The sequence below is a fragment of the Diaphorina citri genome, unplaced genomic scaffold (assembly GCF_000475195.1).
Source record: "Diaphorina citri unplaced genomic scaffold, Diaci psyllid genome assembly version 1.1 scaffold4146, whole genome shotgun sequence".
Classification (NCBI taxonomy): domain Eukaryota; kingdom Metazoa; phylum Arthropoda; class Insecta; order Hemiptera; family Psyllidae; genus Diaphorina; species Diaphorina citri.
The window spans coordinates 1-15,365 of NW_007381545.1; the positions used below are offsets into that span (position 1 = coordinate 1).

The 15,365-nt window shown below is 39.8% G+C and overlaps 2 protein-coding genes across 2 annotated transcripts; one reads left to right on the plus strand and one right to left on the minus strand.

Moving 5' to 3' along the window:
* Positions 1-150: 150 nt before the first annotated feature.
* Positions 151-11,027, plus strand: LOC103520826 (H(+)/Cl(-) exchange transporter 4-like). The gene is made up of 16 exons (XM_008485922.1): positions 151-324; positions 829-990; positions 1,478-1,625; positions 1,971-2,110; positions 2,818-2,855; positions 3,354-3,498; positions 3,792-3,953; positions 4,617-4,728; positions 5,256-5,438; positions 5,491-5,515; positions 5,837-6,006; positions 7,523-7,636; positions 7,726-7,936; positions 8,562-8,725; positions 10,014-10,213; positions 10,572-11,027. Exons 1-16 carry the CDS (start codon positions 151-153, stop codon positions 11,025-11,027), a joined length of 2,604 nt encoding a protein of 867 aa, XP_008484144.1.
* Positions 11,028-11,946: 919 nt separating this feature from the next.
* LOC103520828 (ATP synthase subunit O, mitochondrial-like) lies at positions 11,947-13,321 on the minus strand (the record flags this gene model as incomplete). The annotated part of the gene is made up of 2 exons (XM_026831800.1): positions 11,947-12,786; positions 13,064-13,321. Coding segments are annotated over 2 exons (459 nt in total), but the record flags the coding sequence as incomplete, so codon positions are not given.
* Positions 13,322-15,365: the final 2,044 nt, after the last annotated feature.

Below are 15,365 nucleotides of genomic sequence, written 5' to 3' on the forward strand. Positions count from 1 at the left end.
TTCTTTGGCCTCCCTCGCCCTTTTCTCCCCCTCACTTCCATTCTCCCAATTCTTTTCCCTATGTATCTCTCATCTCTTTGTCCTACTACAGCATCTTCTTCTTCTTCCTAGCCTTTTTCTATTTACATACGGTCGTTACCTACAAAATGGATGTGTGACGAATTTGAACTTGCAGGCAGTGTGGCGGGTATTATTGACATAGGAAGCTCATGGATGTCGGATCTTAAGTACGGTCTATGTCCGGAGGCGTTCTGGCTGAACAAAGAACAATGTTGCTGGTCCTCCAACGAGACATCCTTTGAAGATACCGGGAATTGCTCGCAGGTAGGTGAAACAGCGAGGAATCTACCCACAAACTGATAGTTTTGTAGGGTTCTCTCTGCTTGAAAAGTACAAGCACAAGTCCTCACGATGGTTGACTGCAGTTCAAGACAAGCCAATTATACGTGGCTAGAGACCATCACCCTGGTGTATGGCTGATAAAAGAGATATTTTCTCAATTTTGTCATCACCTTTCGGCTTTTTGTAGCTAAAGCATAAATTAGAAGAACCATTGAGGTCCAAAAACTAGAGTAAATTTTCTCTTGTGTTTGGTACTTTTTGTCCAATTTTATCTAAACAAACAATTTGAGACACTTGAACAAATGGACAAATTAAATACCAGGGCATCAATGATTTGATTCTTTTGTACATATTTGTTGTCTTGTTAATGATCATTTGGTGAAGGGTGAAAGGTTAAAGCCGCTACAACAACATCAACAACACTTTTATTATGATATTTTGAATAACTATGAGGATGTTAATAAACCCGGTGGTGTTCTCTTGCAGTGGCTGACCTGGGCAGAGGTGATGGGGAGTAACAAGGAAGGTTTCATGGCGTACACACTGGAGTATGTGTTCTTTATAGCATGGGCATTACTGTTTGCCTCTCTGGCTGCCGGCCTGGTGCGAATGTTTGCCCCGTACGCGTGTGGTTCCGGTATACCCGAGGTAAGAACCCGCGACCTCTCAATTGGAAGTCCAGAACAGCATGAATTTCTTTTGTTTGTTCCGTGACTCTCTGTTGCGGGGCCCACTCAGCCTCGTGAGGAAAATGATTAGTTATGTAATATAAATGCGCATAGCGACCGATGGTAGCTAAACATTAAGCGCTGGATTATTGAGATATTTGGAAAATCCTACTATGCTGCTGTGAGCACCAAAGTTGTGACTGAACAGAACAGCATGAATTTCCCTTGTTTGTTCCGTGACTCTGTTGCGGGGCCCACTCAGCCTCGTGAGGAAAATGATTAGTTATGTTATATAAATGCGCACAGCGACCGATGGTAGCTAAACATTAAGCGCTGGATTATTGAGATATTTGGAAAATCCTACTATGCTGCTGTGAGCACCAAAGTTGTGATATAATAACACAAAGAAATGGCATTTATTTATTAAATACATACTTTCTTTTCTTATTTCAAATATTTCTTCCCAGATCAAAACTATTCTGAGTGGATTCATCATCCGTGGTTATTTGGGAAAGTGGACACTCATCATCAAATCTGTGGGCATCATGTTAGCTGTATCCGCTGGTCTTAGTTTGGGAAAGGAAGGACCCATGGTTCACATTGCGTCCTGTATAGGTACGTACATGGGTTTGAGTCTTTTTAAAGAAAAAAAAAAAAAAAACCATCGCCACCGAGGTGGAGCAAACTTGTAAACGCATGTCAATCTATGGCATACTTATTTATTTTGGTTATATTTTATCCAATACCAACCTCAGTGGTGCAGTGGTCAACGCGTTGGACTTTGGATCTGGAGGTTGTTGGTTTGAGTCCAAATCAAATTTATCTTGATGTTATAATTGGGGAACGATATTATTTTGAAATATTATTATTTATATTTGTGACAAGCTTTTAAGTATGCTTAACACAATTAAAAATTCCTTATTGCATACTTATTTATTTTATTTGTTATATTTTATCCAGGTAACATTCTGTCCTACCTGTTTCCAAAGTATGGACGTAACGAGGCTAAGAAGCGAGAAATCCTATCTGCAGCCGCCGCGGCCGGAGTATCTGTTGCTTTCGGTGCACCCATTGGAGGAGTACTCTTCAGTTTGGAAGAAGTGAGTTTTTTTTTATTTTTTAGAATATTTCATCTGGAAATGGAAGGGAGAAGACGAAGGGGTCGCCCGAGACTGCGATGGGTAGATATGATTCATAACGACATTGAAAAAGAGGTTTGCATCCAAACTCTGTAGGTAATAAACGAAGAAAAGTTCAAAGATAGAACATGGTGGAGAGGCTTTTGTTCACAGTCGACCCATTTCTGGAACGACTTAAGATATGACGATGAGTATTTTACTCCTACTCACAGGATATTTTTCACAAAACTTTTGAAAAATTGTCAGGAGAAGAACAAACTTTGGTCTCTTTCTTGACTAGCAACAGGAGTTTAACGCCGCTTAATAACAACTAAGGTCTTCTCACGACGGTTTTCCCCCCTCTCTTCGGCTACCCGCCTCCTCACAATCACCTCACCCTGAGAGGAGCTGGGAAGAGGTAGCACGCAATTTTCCAAATGGTCACTCATCCGGATACCAACCACGTGAAAAGTGCTTAACTTAACTGAACCATTGAAATTGGTGCTTTTAACATGCTATCACTACGCCGCTGCGCACTGTCTACATTCGTACTGTGACTGCAGGTCGCTATTCAGACATTACATACGTTCAATATACTATCAAACACTGATGAAAGTATGCAAATTTCATAGAATAAATAAAAGTGATACAGTAACAATATACAATATTTTGTTCACTTTTTATTCCAGGTGAGCTACTATTTCCCTCTGAAAACCCTGTGGCGTTCGTTCGTTACTTAAGGTGGTCTCTTCGTGGATGAACTGGAAGAGAGTGACTGGAGTATTGTGTGATAAGAAGATGAACTTGAGGATAAAGGGAAAAGTGTACAAATCAGTGGAGAGCTACAGGGTTGAGAGAATGGAAGTGAGGGGGAGAAAAGGTGGAAAAGGAATTTAATTTACTTAACAAGAGACCCGGCAATGATGTATGGGGCAGAAACGTGGGCGATGAAGAAGCTAGGTCCCTTCCAGGCGGCCCTATTGTGTACTTCATTCCTTGTTAAATTTTTCTCACTCAATTTTTGATTCACACAAACCTTCCACCTCTTCTTTGGCCTCCCTCGCCCTTTTCTCCCCCTCACTTCCATTCTCCCAATTCTTTTCCCTATGTATCTCTCATCTCTTCGTCCTACTACAGCATCTTCTTCTTCTTCCTAGCCTTTTTCTATTTATATACGGTCGATACCTACAAAATGGATGTGTGACAAATTTGAACTTGCAGGCAGTGTGGCGGGTATTATTGACATAGGAAGCTCATGGATGTCGGATCTCAAGTACGGTCTATGTCCGGAGGCGTTCTGGCTGAACAAAGAACAATGTTGCTGGTCCTCAAACGAGACATCCTTTGAAGATACCGGGAATTGCTCGCAGGTAGGTGAAACAGCGAGGAATCTACCCACAAACTGATAGTTTTGCAGGGTTCTCTCTGCTTGAAAAGTACAAGCCCAAGTCCTCACGATGGTTGACTGCAAGATGAGCCAATTATACATGGCTAGAGACCATCACCCTGGTGTATGGCTGATAAAAGAGATATTTTCTCAATTTTGTCATCACCTTTCGGCTTTTTGTAGCCAAAGCCGCTACAACAACATCAACAACACTTTCATTATGATATTTTGAATAACTATGAGGATGTTAATAAACCCCCTGGTGTTCTCTTGCAGTGGCTGACCTGGGCAGAGGTGATGGGGAGTAACAAGGAAGGTTTCATGGCGTACACGCTGGAGTATGTGTTCTTCATAGCATGGGCATTACTGTTTGCCTCTCTGGCTGCCGGCCTGGTGCGAATGTTTGCCCCGTACGCGTGTGGTTCCGGTATACCCGAGGCTTTAACACATCCACACTCTTTGTACATCTCATTTCTTTTCTCTAGCTTTGGTTTTACCTTCCCATGTGTGCTTTTCTATTCGCAGACACTCTGATCCACTGAGCGTCCTCACTCAGGATTCGATGACAGTCCAGGATGTGGAGACAAATTATCGAGAGAGAGAGAGGGGGGGGCAAAAGTATCCTTGGGCCCTGTTTCCTGCAGGTTATTCCGGACCAAAGTTCCGCTGTTTAGGGCTAGACAGGGAAAAAGCTGAAAAGGAAGTAGGAACAAAAAAAGTTCGCAATGCTCAGACCTTTAGATTTCAGCCAAAGTCGCTCGAACTTGGCACAGAGATTTGATAAATTATGTAGATCAAAAGTCAAAAGTATCCTTGGGCCCTGTTTCCAGAAGGTACGTTTCGGCCGTTATTCCGGACCAAAGTTCCGCTACCAAGGGGGAATGCTCCAAATTTGGGAGTCTGACCTACAGTAAAGGAGAAATTTTAAATTTCGGCAGAAAGCCTGAACATTTCTCCATTATTACTTTCTATTACCCTTACGTATAGGGAACTCATACAAGGTAATGAGAAAGTATTGCAATCGGTCCATTTTTTTTTTATTTTTTTTTTTTTCTTAGTGCTAATTTATTCCTTATCTTCTTTATCATGTGTGTGTTGCAGATGGGAAATGGTCGCACCTTATCATTAAGTGAAGACGAGGGTATTATCGACATCACAACGTCCGGAACAATGAACGAGCGCCATCTGGCGGAACAAATCAACATCTCTCATGGTAAATAATTGATTGACCAAGCGAAGCGAACTGTACATACAGAGTATTTTATTGTTACTTTCCTTTCCTTATGTATCTATGCTTTACTTTGATTTTTTTTCCCCAAAGAGGTTTGATAGAGGACATTATAACTGCTAACTTGCTAAGGTCTTACCGTCCCGAAAACGAAGAGAGAAGGAAGACAGGTTAGAAGAAAGCCAGCCGTTCCGAGAAGAACCTTATCCGTTCAGGAAAAAATCCGCCTCGGGTGGGAATCGAACCCCCAACCTAGTGCTTACAAGGCAGACGGGCTAATCTCCAAGTTAAATCTTCAAGATACTGTCTTTGATTGTCTAGTTGGCCCTTTTTACTTTCCTTTTTTTTCAATGGAAAAATTGTTGATAATGACAAAGTTCCCAAGTCAAGCTGGCCCCCCCACTCGTGTGTACCATGTTTTTGAATTTGATATAAGTAGTTTCATTGGGTATTTAAGACCTGTGTGATTTAAGACCACAGAAACCCTATTAGATCTTTTGAATTGGTTTCAGGCTCTGGGTTTCTGGACTCGGATGAAATCCCTGGCATTGGTCAGTACGAAGATTTCCACACGATCGACTGGCAACGGGATTTGGCCAGGGATCGAATGCGCCACCGCTACATTGTCAAGCGGAAACAGAACTCCATCATCGATTTGATCAAGGGAGCGCATGACGCATGGTCGGGATGGCTGTGTGTCCTACTCGTGGGACTCGTGACAGGTAATAATATTATTACTTAAGGTAGGGGTGTCCTATAACAACGGCCTGTGGTAAGTCGAGAGTAGAGCTTGGAAAATTCTATTTCAAAATTTCAACATAAATCAAATTTTAAAACTTTATTTCATTAAAAATTCCATTAAAATCGTTCGAGCCGGTTTCTCGTGAAAAGAGGACAAAAAGAGGTCTATCAGCGTAACAAACGGACAAAAGGAAATTTTTCTAATGAGATTTTTGGAATCGTGGATGCATAAGGAGTAAGAACAAGTAAAAATTTCACGATTCTAAGCTTCAAAGTACAGGCAAATCTACAATTTTATTTATTTAGACAAGTTCATAGGATGCTGTAATTTTTTTGAATGTTTTGCTTTCAGTGATTACGTGATTAATCACAATGCAACGAGCACAAGTAATCCCACTACATCGGAAGCAGGACCCGGTGTATACACGGCTGTCTGGTTGCTAATGATTACTCTGGTTCTTAAGCTGGTTCTCACTGTGTTTACGTTTGGTATCAAGGTACCTTGTGGACGATTGTACCTCGGTACCTTTCGCATTACTTCGAGGCACATTCTTTTACATCCATGCCTATTGCCAATCCACGAACGGAAAAGTCTGGTTGGAAAATTTCCACCCTGATCTGGATTCGAACCCGATGTTAAATAATATATTAGTCTTTTGAGTGGAAGGTAACTACTAGCTGAATTATCCTAAACAGATAAAGTTCGTTTTCAGAACGGCTAGTTTTCTCCTATGCTGTCTTCTTTCTCTCTTTGATTTTGGACCTTCGTGGTTACAGTTATCTACTTCCCTCGAAAAAAAACTTGCCTAGGTACTTGTTGTCTCAAAGACTTTTCGAATTCAAAGTTAACCATAATTAGACTGAACCTTAATCTACCACTACCCCACCTGCCTCGGTGGCGTAGTGTTCAAGACGCTCGCCTGGTAAACAGGAGGGCGTGGGTTCGATCCCAACCGAAGCATAAAATTTTACCCTCATTTATTTGAGAATTTGACCATGTAATAATGGAGCTCTAAGGGATAGGTAGTAGAGAACGCCTCTTGCGTTAACCTTTCACTCAAGAGTATTATATTATCTGTTGTTAGCACTGTGTGAAGTGCTTATTGATCTTGGATATTGCCACACTTTCGCCATAAGCCAAGCCAAAACATATTTCTCAACCAGTTGAGAATTCAAAAGCCAGTGTGTGAAGAGGCCTTTTAGTAATAGTCTAGTCCTGTCAAATTAGAATGAGTGGGTCCTTTAATACTTATCGAGTTCAGTACATTTCCGAAAAAATCGTGATTTTTTTTCTAGCCTGCCGGGCGTCAAATCCCGACCTTCTAGGTGAGGCCGCGAAGTTTTAAATCTAGAGACGATGCAAATACTGTCCATAGGCGATTTTCTAATGGAGACCTTTTTTTACTGTAGTGCTAAAAGTTAGAGGAAGACTGTATAAGTGTATATTTTGATAAGAGGCCAGAGAGCTAGTAAACAACAACAGACAAGTGAGGAGTGAAGTAAAACTCTATTTGGAGAAATTCATTTTACATCAATCAATAACAAAATCTATAGGTAAACCATTGTTTTACAAGATGTAGAAATATACTGGTATCTCTGTTGGTTCTGTAGAAGTAGGATAGGAGTAGTAATCCCCCTCCATCACCCATTGAGGTTACCACTCTCGAGAAAGGTTGTGAGAAATTAAACCTCAATTTAATCTTAGTATTCATTATTACAAATTATTATTTATTGTTATATTAATTTAATTTTTTAATAAATATATTCCGCTAGGTACTCTTTTATTTTTTGTTAATACGTAAGTTGAATGAATTTTTATTGAAGAAAATTAATATAGATTATAAACTATAAAAAGCTCAAGACCTTGTTCAGACGTCTCGTTGGGCATAAAGGGACATTTTAGCCCTGTTCGAGCAGGATAAACAAGGTACAATATACGAGACTTCTAGACAACTATTGGCATAATTAGACTTTTTAGCCCTATTCGAGCAGAATAAACAAGGTACCTATTTATCTTTTTATTTTATTTATTTTTCAGTGTCACTAGTAGTGATCATGTTCGAGCTGACTGGAGGGGTACGCTACATTGTCCCCCTGATGGCGGCAGCTATGGCATCCAAATGGCATAAAAAGCTCAAGACCTTGTTCAGACGTCTCGTTGGGCATAAAGGGACATTTTAGCCCTATTCGAGCAGGATAAACAAGATACCTATTTATCTTTTTATTTTATTTATTTTTTAGTGTCACTAGTAGTGATCATGTTCGAGCTGACTGGAGGGGTACGCTACATTGTCCCCCTGATGGCGGCAGCTATGGCATCCAAATGGGTAGGAGATGCTTTGGGTAAACAGGGCATATATGATGCTCACATCATGTTGAATGCTTATCCATTCCTGGATTCCAAGGAGGAATTTGCGTCCACTGCCCTGGCTTCGGATGTTATGCAACCCAAGTAAGTAGAAGAGGTTTTTTGGGGATAGAAATATTTCACCACTCTATCTATTTTTTATCTTTATATAATCTCTTTTTTATACCTAATTGTAATTTTATTTTAAAAATATTGTAACAAATACATAAGACCTTGTTTAGACTGCGGGAGTAAACGGACTTTTCAGTCTCATTCAATAGAAATATTTCACCACTCTATCTATTTTTTATCTTTATATAATCTCTTTTTTATAATTGTAATTTTATTTTAAAAATATTGTAACAAATACATAAGACCTTGTTTAGACTGCGGGAGTAAACGGACTTTTCAGTCTCATTCTGACAGTATAAGTAAACAGGGTATATTCTATTCTATTAAAAAAAGAGCCTAGTTAGCTTGGAGGGTAGAGCGCCTGCCTTCCAAGTGCTAAATCGTGTGTTCGATTCTCGCCTTTATCTTAAACAGAACCCTATGTGACCTCCGTTGACAAGACCTCATTTATCGAGGTCCACGGAAAAGGGTAGTTCATTTTATAATGTTCTTTTTACCAATGAGTCTTTCTATTTTAACACATCCACACTCTTTGTACATCTCGTTTCTTTTCTCTAGCTTTGGTTTTACCTTCCCATGTGTGATTTTCTATTCGCAGACACTCTGATCCACTGAGCGTTCTCACTCAGGATTCGATGACAGTCCAGGATGTGGAGACGCTACTCAAGGAGACAGAACATAATGGTTTCCCTGTGGTTGTTTCGCGAGAGTCTCAATACCTGGTGGGCTTTGTACTCAGGAGGGACTTGAATTTGGCCATTGGTAAGTGAGAAAACAAGATCTCCTCAACACACAAACTAGAATCTAGGTTAAAATTGTTTTTCTACGCCCTATTTGGCCTTGATAATGTGCATCCATTGACCCGTAGGCGCCGAAATTATTATTATTACTTTTTTTGTGTTGTGAAATAAGTTTCGTTAACCTAGGTAGGAAAACTATTTTAATTTTCAGATGAATGAAGAAGCGAGCCTAATTATATTAGAGGGTAGGTTTGCCTTGTAAACGCCTAGGTCCCTGGGTAACAGATAAGGGTCGTTCTCAAAACGGCTGGCTTTCTCCTATCCTGCCCTCCTCTCTTCGGTTTTAGGGATGATAATACCTCAGTAGTTACAGTTCCTTCTCCCAAACCTCTTGAAAAATAAAAAGGCTTCTACATCCCACTACTTCTTTTTTCATGATCTAATAGTCAATCTCGAGCATTAAGGTGTGTGTTCAGTGTCCACACATAGTTGACCGGCAGTCAATCGACATCGATAGACGTCCATTGATCGACGGCCGTCGACTATGTGGGGAGTGTGGACACACCTTTACAAAACAACTTCTTTTTCCAGCTAACGCCAAGAGAACTCTGGAAGGTCTGCGAGGCGACTCCATCGTAAGGTTCGTCCAGAATGACACTCAGCCACAGCCTCTCCCCGGAGCCCCGCCTATCCTGAGGTTGGACAAAATTCTGGACATGGCTCCCATCACTATTACAGATCAGACGCCCATGGAAACTGTGGTGGATATGTAACACACAAACTAGAATCTAGGTTAAAATTGTTTTTCTACGCCCTATTTGGCCTTTTGATAATGTGCATCCATTGACCCGTAGGCGCCGAAATTATTATTATTACTTTTTTTGTGTTGTGAAATAAGTTTGGTTAACCTAGGTAGGAAAACTATTTTAATTTTCAGATGAATGGAGAAGCGAGCCTAATTATATTAGAGGGTAGGTTTGCCTTGTAAACGCCTAGGTCCCTGGGTAACAGATAAGGGTCGTTCTCAAAACGGCTGGCTTTCTCCTATCCTGCCCTCCTATCTTCGGTTTTGGGGGTGATAATACCTCAGTAGTTACAGTTCCCTCTCCCAAACCTGTTGAAAAATAAAAAGGCTTCTACATTCCACTACTTCTTTTTTCATGATCTAATAGTCAATCTCGAGCATTAAGGTGTGTGTCCACACATAGTCGACCGGCAGTCAATCGACATCGATAGACGTCCATTGATCGACGACCGTCGACTATGTGTGAAGTGTGGACACACCTTTACAAAACAACTTCTTTTTCCAGCCAACGCCAAGAGAACTCTGGAAGGTCTGCGAGGCGACTCCATCGTAAGGTTCGTCCAGAACGACACTCAGCCACAGCCTCTCCCCGGAGCTCCGCCTATCCTGAGGTTGGACAAAATTCTGGACATGGCTCCCATCACTATTACAGATCAGACGCCCATGGAAACTGTCGTGGATATGTACAAAAAGAGGTCTATCAGCGTAACAAACGGACAAAAGGAAATTTTTCTAATGAGATTTTTGTGGGATCGGTGGGGTCAAAATATTTGTATCATGCAAATGATTGATTCCGTGACTGGCTGTTACAAGGCTCACTCAGCCTCGTGAGGAAAATTAGGGTTGGGACATCGAGACGAAAACATCGATGTTCGATACATCGATGTTTTTAAACTTCGATATATCGAGTATCCGATGTATCGTAATCAAAAACATCGATGTTGACATCGATGTTTTTGTTCCGATGTATCGATGTTTTCAAAACATCGATGTCGATGTCCCAACCCTACAACAAAGACAAAGAATTAGTAATATTATCATCAATGGAGTAAAACAAGAGAAGAATGAAGATGTGTACAAAATTATAGAAACCCTGGGAAACAAACTTGGAATTCCAGATTGCATGAAAGATGTGCATAAAGCGCACAGGGTCAACACTTTGGCGAAGAACAAGATTAAACCGATCGTAGTGAGACTTTCCAACACATCCGTGAGAGACAAGTGGACGACTGCATCCCGTAGCAAACAACTGTACAAGGAGAAAATCTACATAAACGAGCATTTAACTAAGGCCAATCAAGACCTTCTCTTCAAGGCGAAGAAGCTCAAGGAGGCGAATGGGTATAAGTTCGTTTGGGTCCGAGATTGTAAGATCATGATCAGGAAGAATGAATCCTCACGCATCTACGTCATCCGGAACGTGCGAGACCTGGAAACCTACATGACACTCGTCCCTCCTCAACTGAGTGAGAATGCAGATGATTACCTATCTGCCACTTCCTCAACTTTCTCCAAGTAGATATCAACAAGACACCTTCCTCACCGTTTATTCTGTCCATTTTTGTTTTTCTAAAATTTAATTTTTTGCTAATCAATTGTTTGTTTTATTTATTCAACCCCCGATATCATCAACCTTTCTTTCTACTTTTATCATTCCTTCTCATCTATAATACCTTTTTCGAAAATATTTTCGTGGTTAATGAAAATACAGGTTTAAAAGAAACTTCCTTTTTTTCAGCTTTTGAGTGGAAGGTAACTACTAGCCGAAGTTACCGCTGGATGCGTTCTCTACCACCTAACCCTTAGAGCTGATTAGCTGAATTATTTGAATTTAGCATTCCTGATACATATTAGAAGTTAGAAGCAATCCCATATTGCTCTTAGAGAATGTTGCTGAAAATTCATTTAGTTTTGTTGATTAGCACATGTTGTTGTTAGCACTTTGTGTTAAGTGCTTATTGATCTTGGATATTGCCACACTTTCGCCATAAGCCAAGCCAAACATATTTCTCAACTAGTTGAGAATTCAAAAGCCAGTGTGTGAAGAGGCCTGTTAGTAATAGTCTAGTCCTGTCAAATTAGAATGAGTGGGTCCTTTAATACTTATTGAGTTCAGTACATTTCCGAAAAAAAATCGTGATTTTTTTCTAGCCTGCCGGGCGTCAAATCCCGACCTTCCTTATACTAGGTGAGGCCACGAAGTTTTAAATCTAGAGACGGTGCAATTATTGTTCATTGGCGATATTCCAACGGATTTTTTCTTCTTTTTTTTTTACTGTAGTGCTAAGAGTAAGAGGAAGACTGTACGATTGTATATTTTGCCAAGAGGCTAGAGAGCTTACAAACAACAACAGAGAACTATTTTACTTAGGTTAAATATTAAAATGGATACTTACGAGTGTGGCTCGAACAACGACTAAGAGATAACAACAGAGAAGTGAAGAGTGAAGTAAAACTCTATTTGAAAACTTTTATTTCACATCAATCAATAACAAAATCTATTAACCATAAGTTTTACGAGTGAGACGTGGAAATATACTGGTATCTCTGTTGGTTCTGTAGAAGTAGGTTCGGAGTAGTAATCCCCCTCCATCACCCATTGAGGTTACCACTCTCGAGAAAGGTTGTGAGAAATTTAACCTCAATTTAATCTTAGTATTCATTATTACAAATTATTATTTATTGTTATATTAATTTAATTTAATATATTCCGCTAGGTACTCTTTTATTTTTTGTTAATACGTAAGTTGAATGAATTTTTATTGAAGAAAATTAATATAGATTATAAACATAATTTAACGCTCTAGTTCTGTTGGCTTTTTTTACTTTTTGATAAACAAGTTCCACAGTCGCAGGAAAACTTCATGAAAACACGCTATCAAAAACGTAGCATTTGTTTTAAACTTGGGATTTGATTACTCCCCTAGGTCTACGTTCGTACATACAGAACATTGCCACTCAGAGTAGTATGATGAACACAGTACCTAGTCAGCTGAATCCACAGAATAACACATTTCTAACATTGGAATAATTGCCCCTACATTTGAACATAAAAGCTTTATATCAAAACATTTCCCTTAGGCAGGAGTTTGCAGGAGGTCAGTGTATTTCTTGATTTTGCTGGCTACACTCATGTCGACGTACTTGTCTCCCACACTGACAATCATACCTCCAATGATGCTAGGGTCAACTTTGGTGGTCAACAGGATATTTTCACCTTTCTTGGCAAACAATTTGAGGGTGGACTGCAGCTCACTTTTGTCAGCTTCTTCCAAAGGCTGTGGGAGGAATAACGGTAAGTTGTATGAGAGAGGAGAGAGAAATAGTTGTTCTCCACAAAATTAAAGCATTATATTAAAGGTAGAAACACATACTATCACTGAGCTCACATGGCATGATAGTAGTGTGTTTCTACCTTAATAGTCCACCATCAGTTTCTAGTTTAGTTTGGCCAAAGGTCTCCCTTAGTAATTTGTGAGTAACTAAGCAATTTCATGTTGATGGTGTTTTTCTTTTTTGCAATGATTGGTTTGAAATAAAGAAAAGGTATCTTACCCTAGCAGTAATGACTTCCACAGGGAGGTCTCCTCTATGAGCAGCCATAATGATTGAGAAGTTGTTGATTACTCCATCAATGTTCTTGATTTTGCCATTCTCTGCCAACAAAGCCAACAGATTGATGGAGGCAGCAGAGAAGTTTTTCTTTTGACCCACAATCTTGAGGGCTTCAATTTTGAGGCTCTTCTGGATGGTGGGATCTAACACAAAGTCACGGAACTTCACGTCAGTTTTCAAGGCTTGCTGCAAGGCAGAAAAGAGACCAAGAATAATGGTTTATTTATTATAAAGGACTAGCCCAGTGGTAAAACACTTGCCTGAGCAGTTTGGACCTAATCTACAATTTTGATTCAAGAGAGATTTATACCAGTTTGATACAATCAAGTACATATTCCCCCCAAGCTTTTAGCTTTGTCCTCACAAGGCTCAAGAGCACTCCAAACACACCAAAATATAAACATGAAATTTAGAAGTTGGTTACCAAACTACCATACTTGAATAGTTCATGACTAGAAGGTCTTGTCTTTGCATCGGGCAACTTTATAACGTTAATAATTTAATCTAAGTATAAATTGTGGGTTTAACTATTACCGAATGGAATAAAAAGATAACTGATCTCAAGGAATCAACCCTAATTAACTAAATGTGGACTGAGCTAAATTGCGTGAGTGAGCATCTCTAAGTTTACTTGACTACTACAATACTACGCTTCCATCCCGCTACGGTAAACTCCTACTTTCGTCCAAGAAGAACTATTAGAGAAAGGTGATCGTGTGTTGACGATAGCGTGAACCGTATAAGGACAATCATAGGTTTAGATGGTAAGACTCGCGTCAGCTCAGCCACGTAGATTAGTTAACTGTTTAGTTCATGGTTATGTTACTCGACTTTCTTCTATTTATACGTAATAGAGTATATGATGTGTTAGAACAGCTATGCAGACTAGGATGGTGGTGTGCACGTCGAACGACTTAACACTACTTTTGACATTTTTGACTCTGTTCGGCACCCGTGATGGTGTTTTTTGAGGTTATTCTGTTTGGGTAGAGACTTCGTACAAAAAGTTATAGAATCGGAGCATTTGGTTTCGCGTTTCACTAAAACTGAACACGTATGTTTGTCTAGGAAATGCGGAAGTGAATGCTTTATAACTTCAGCTTAAAGTTTGTTCACTAACGGAGATGACAGCCAATCTGAATCGCGACAAGAGTCGCTAATACTAAATAAAAAAGTTTTGTTAGAAACTGAGGTCATTCGATCAGTCCTGGTGACTTAAACGTTGTAATTAAAAGTGCTACTTATCGAGAGGGTCTTCTTAATTAGGATGTCCTAACTGTACTATTAGGCTCACAGTTTTATCCGAGAATCTGTAAGTCTTCGGTAGGATCAATCGAGTTCAACCATTAGTTGAGAGCATTCGCAGTTACTATGCGTGAGACTGAGGTACGTCCGCCTAATTGGGTCTGTACTCTATTACAAGTAAGAGCTTGCTGAGGAAGACCATTGGTCAATAGTTGGAGAGAGAACCGGATCCTTGCGTATTCTGGGATCTTTACAATGTCTAACTTAGAGACTGTTTGAGACTTTTGTTCGGAAGGTTAGTAATTGACTTCCATTTATTTGTAACATTATACTACATCGTGTCCTTGGGTCCTGAAAGTATCATTTGGACGCGTCACCCTGGACTAGTTGTCCTAGATTGGGACAATTTGCTTCTGAACGTCACTCGTTAGGGTCGGTTGTCATAGGATTAGATTGAGACATATAGGGACTGTTTATACCCAGTATTAAAATCATAAACTAGAATAACGACAACTCATGTCCTTGAAAGGAAGTCCGTGTAGGGTTTAAAGTTCGTTAATAGTTCCATTGCATAAAGTTTGTCGTTCGAAAAAAATAAGTCCGAATACTCAGATTCGTACTTTCATTCCTCGTCAGATCCCTTTGCCGGTATGCATAATTGTTACTTCACTCATAACTCACCTCCCGGTCTCTTTAATAAATAGCTTGTGTTTGGAATTAGATAAAGGACTCAAACTTGGCGTATTTGAGTAACTATTTACTATTTTACTAGTAGTACAGTAATAATAGTTTCGTATTGGCTAAAATAAAAAATGTCTCGAGGTCATGTTCATAAACCATGTCTGCCTCTATACGTTGACGTAACATCAGTCGTCCTAATTTGACTTCGCTCTATTAGAAGTCATCCTGTAACTGCAGCTAGAAAGGTTCATCGATCAAGAAGATCAGTACTTGATAAGTTCATACCATCAAACCATTGGTTGAAGATTTAAAGTAC

Excerpts from the sequence above, each read along its gene's own strand:
- LOC103520826 (XM_008485922.1), top strand. The coding sequence starts at position 151 with ATGTGTGACGAATTTGAACTTGCAGGCAGTGTGGCGGGTATTATTGAC. Across the intron at positions 3,499-3,791 it reads ATACCGGGAATTGCTCGCAG|TGGCTGACCTGGGCAGAGGT; the intron begins GTAGGTGAAACA and ends GTTCTCTTGCAG. Across the intron at positions 6,007-7,522 it reads TTGTGGACGATTGTACCTCG|TGTCACTAGTAGTGATCATG; the intron begins GTACCTTTCGCA and ends TTTATTTTTCAG.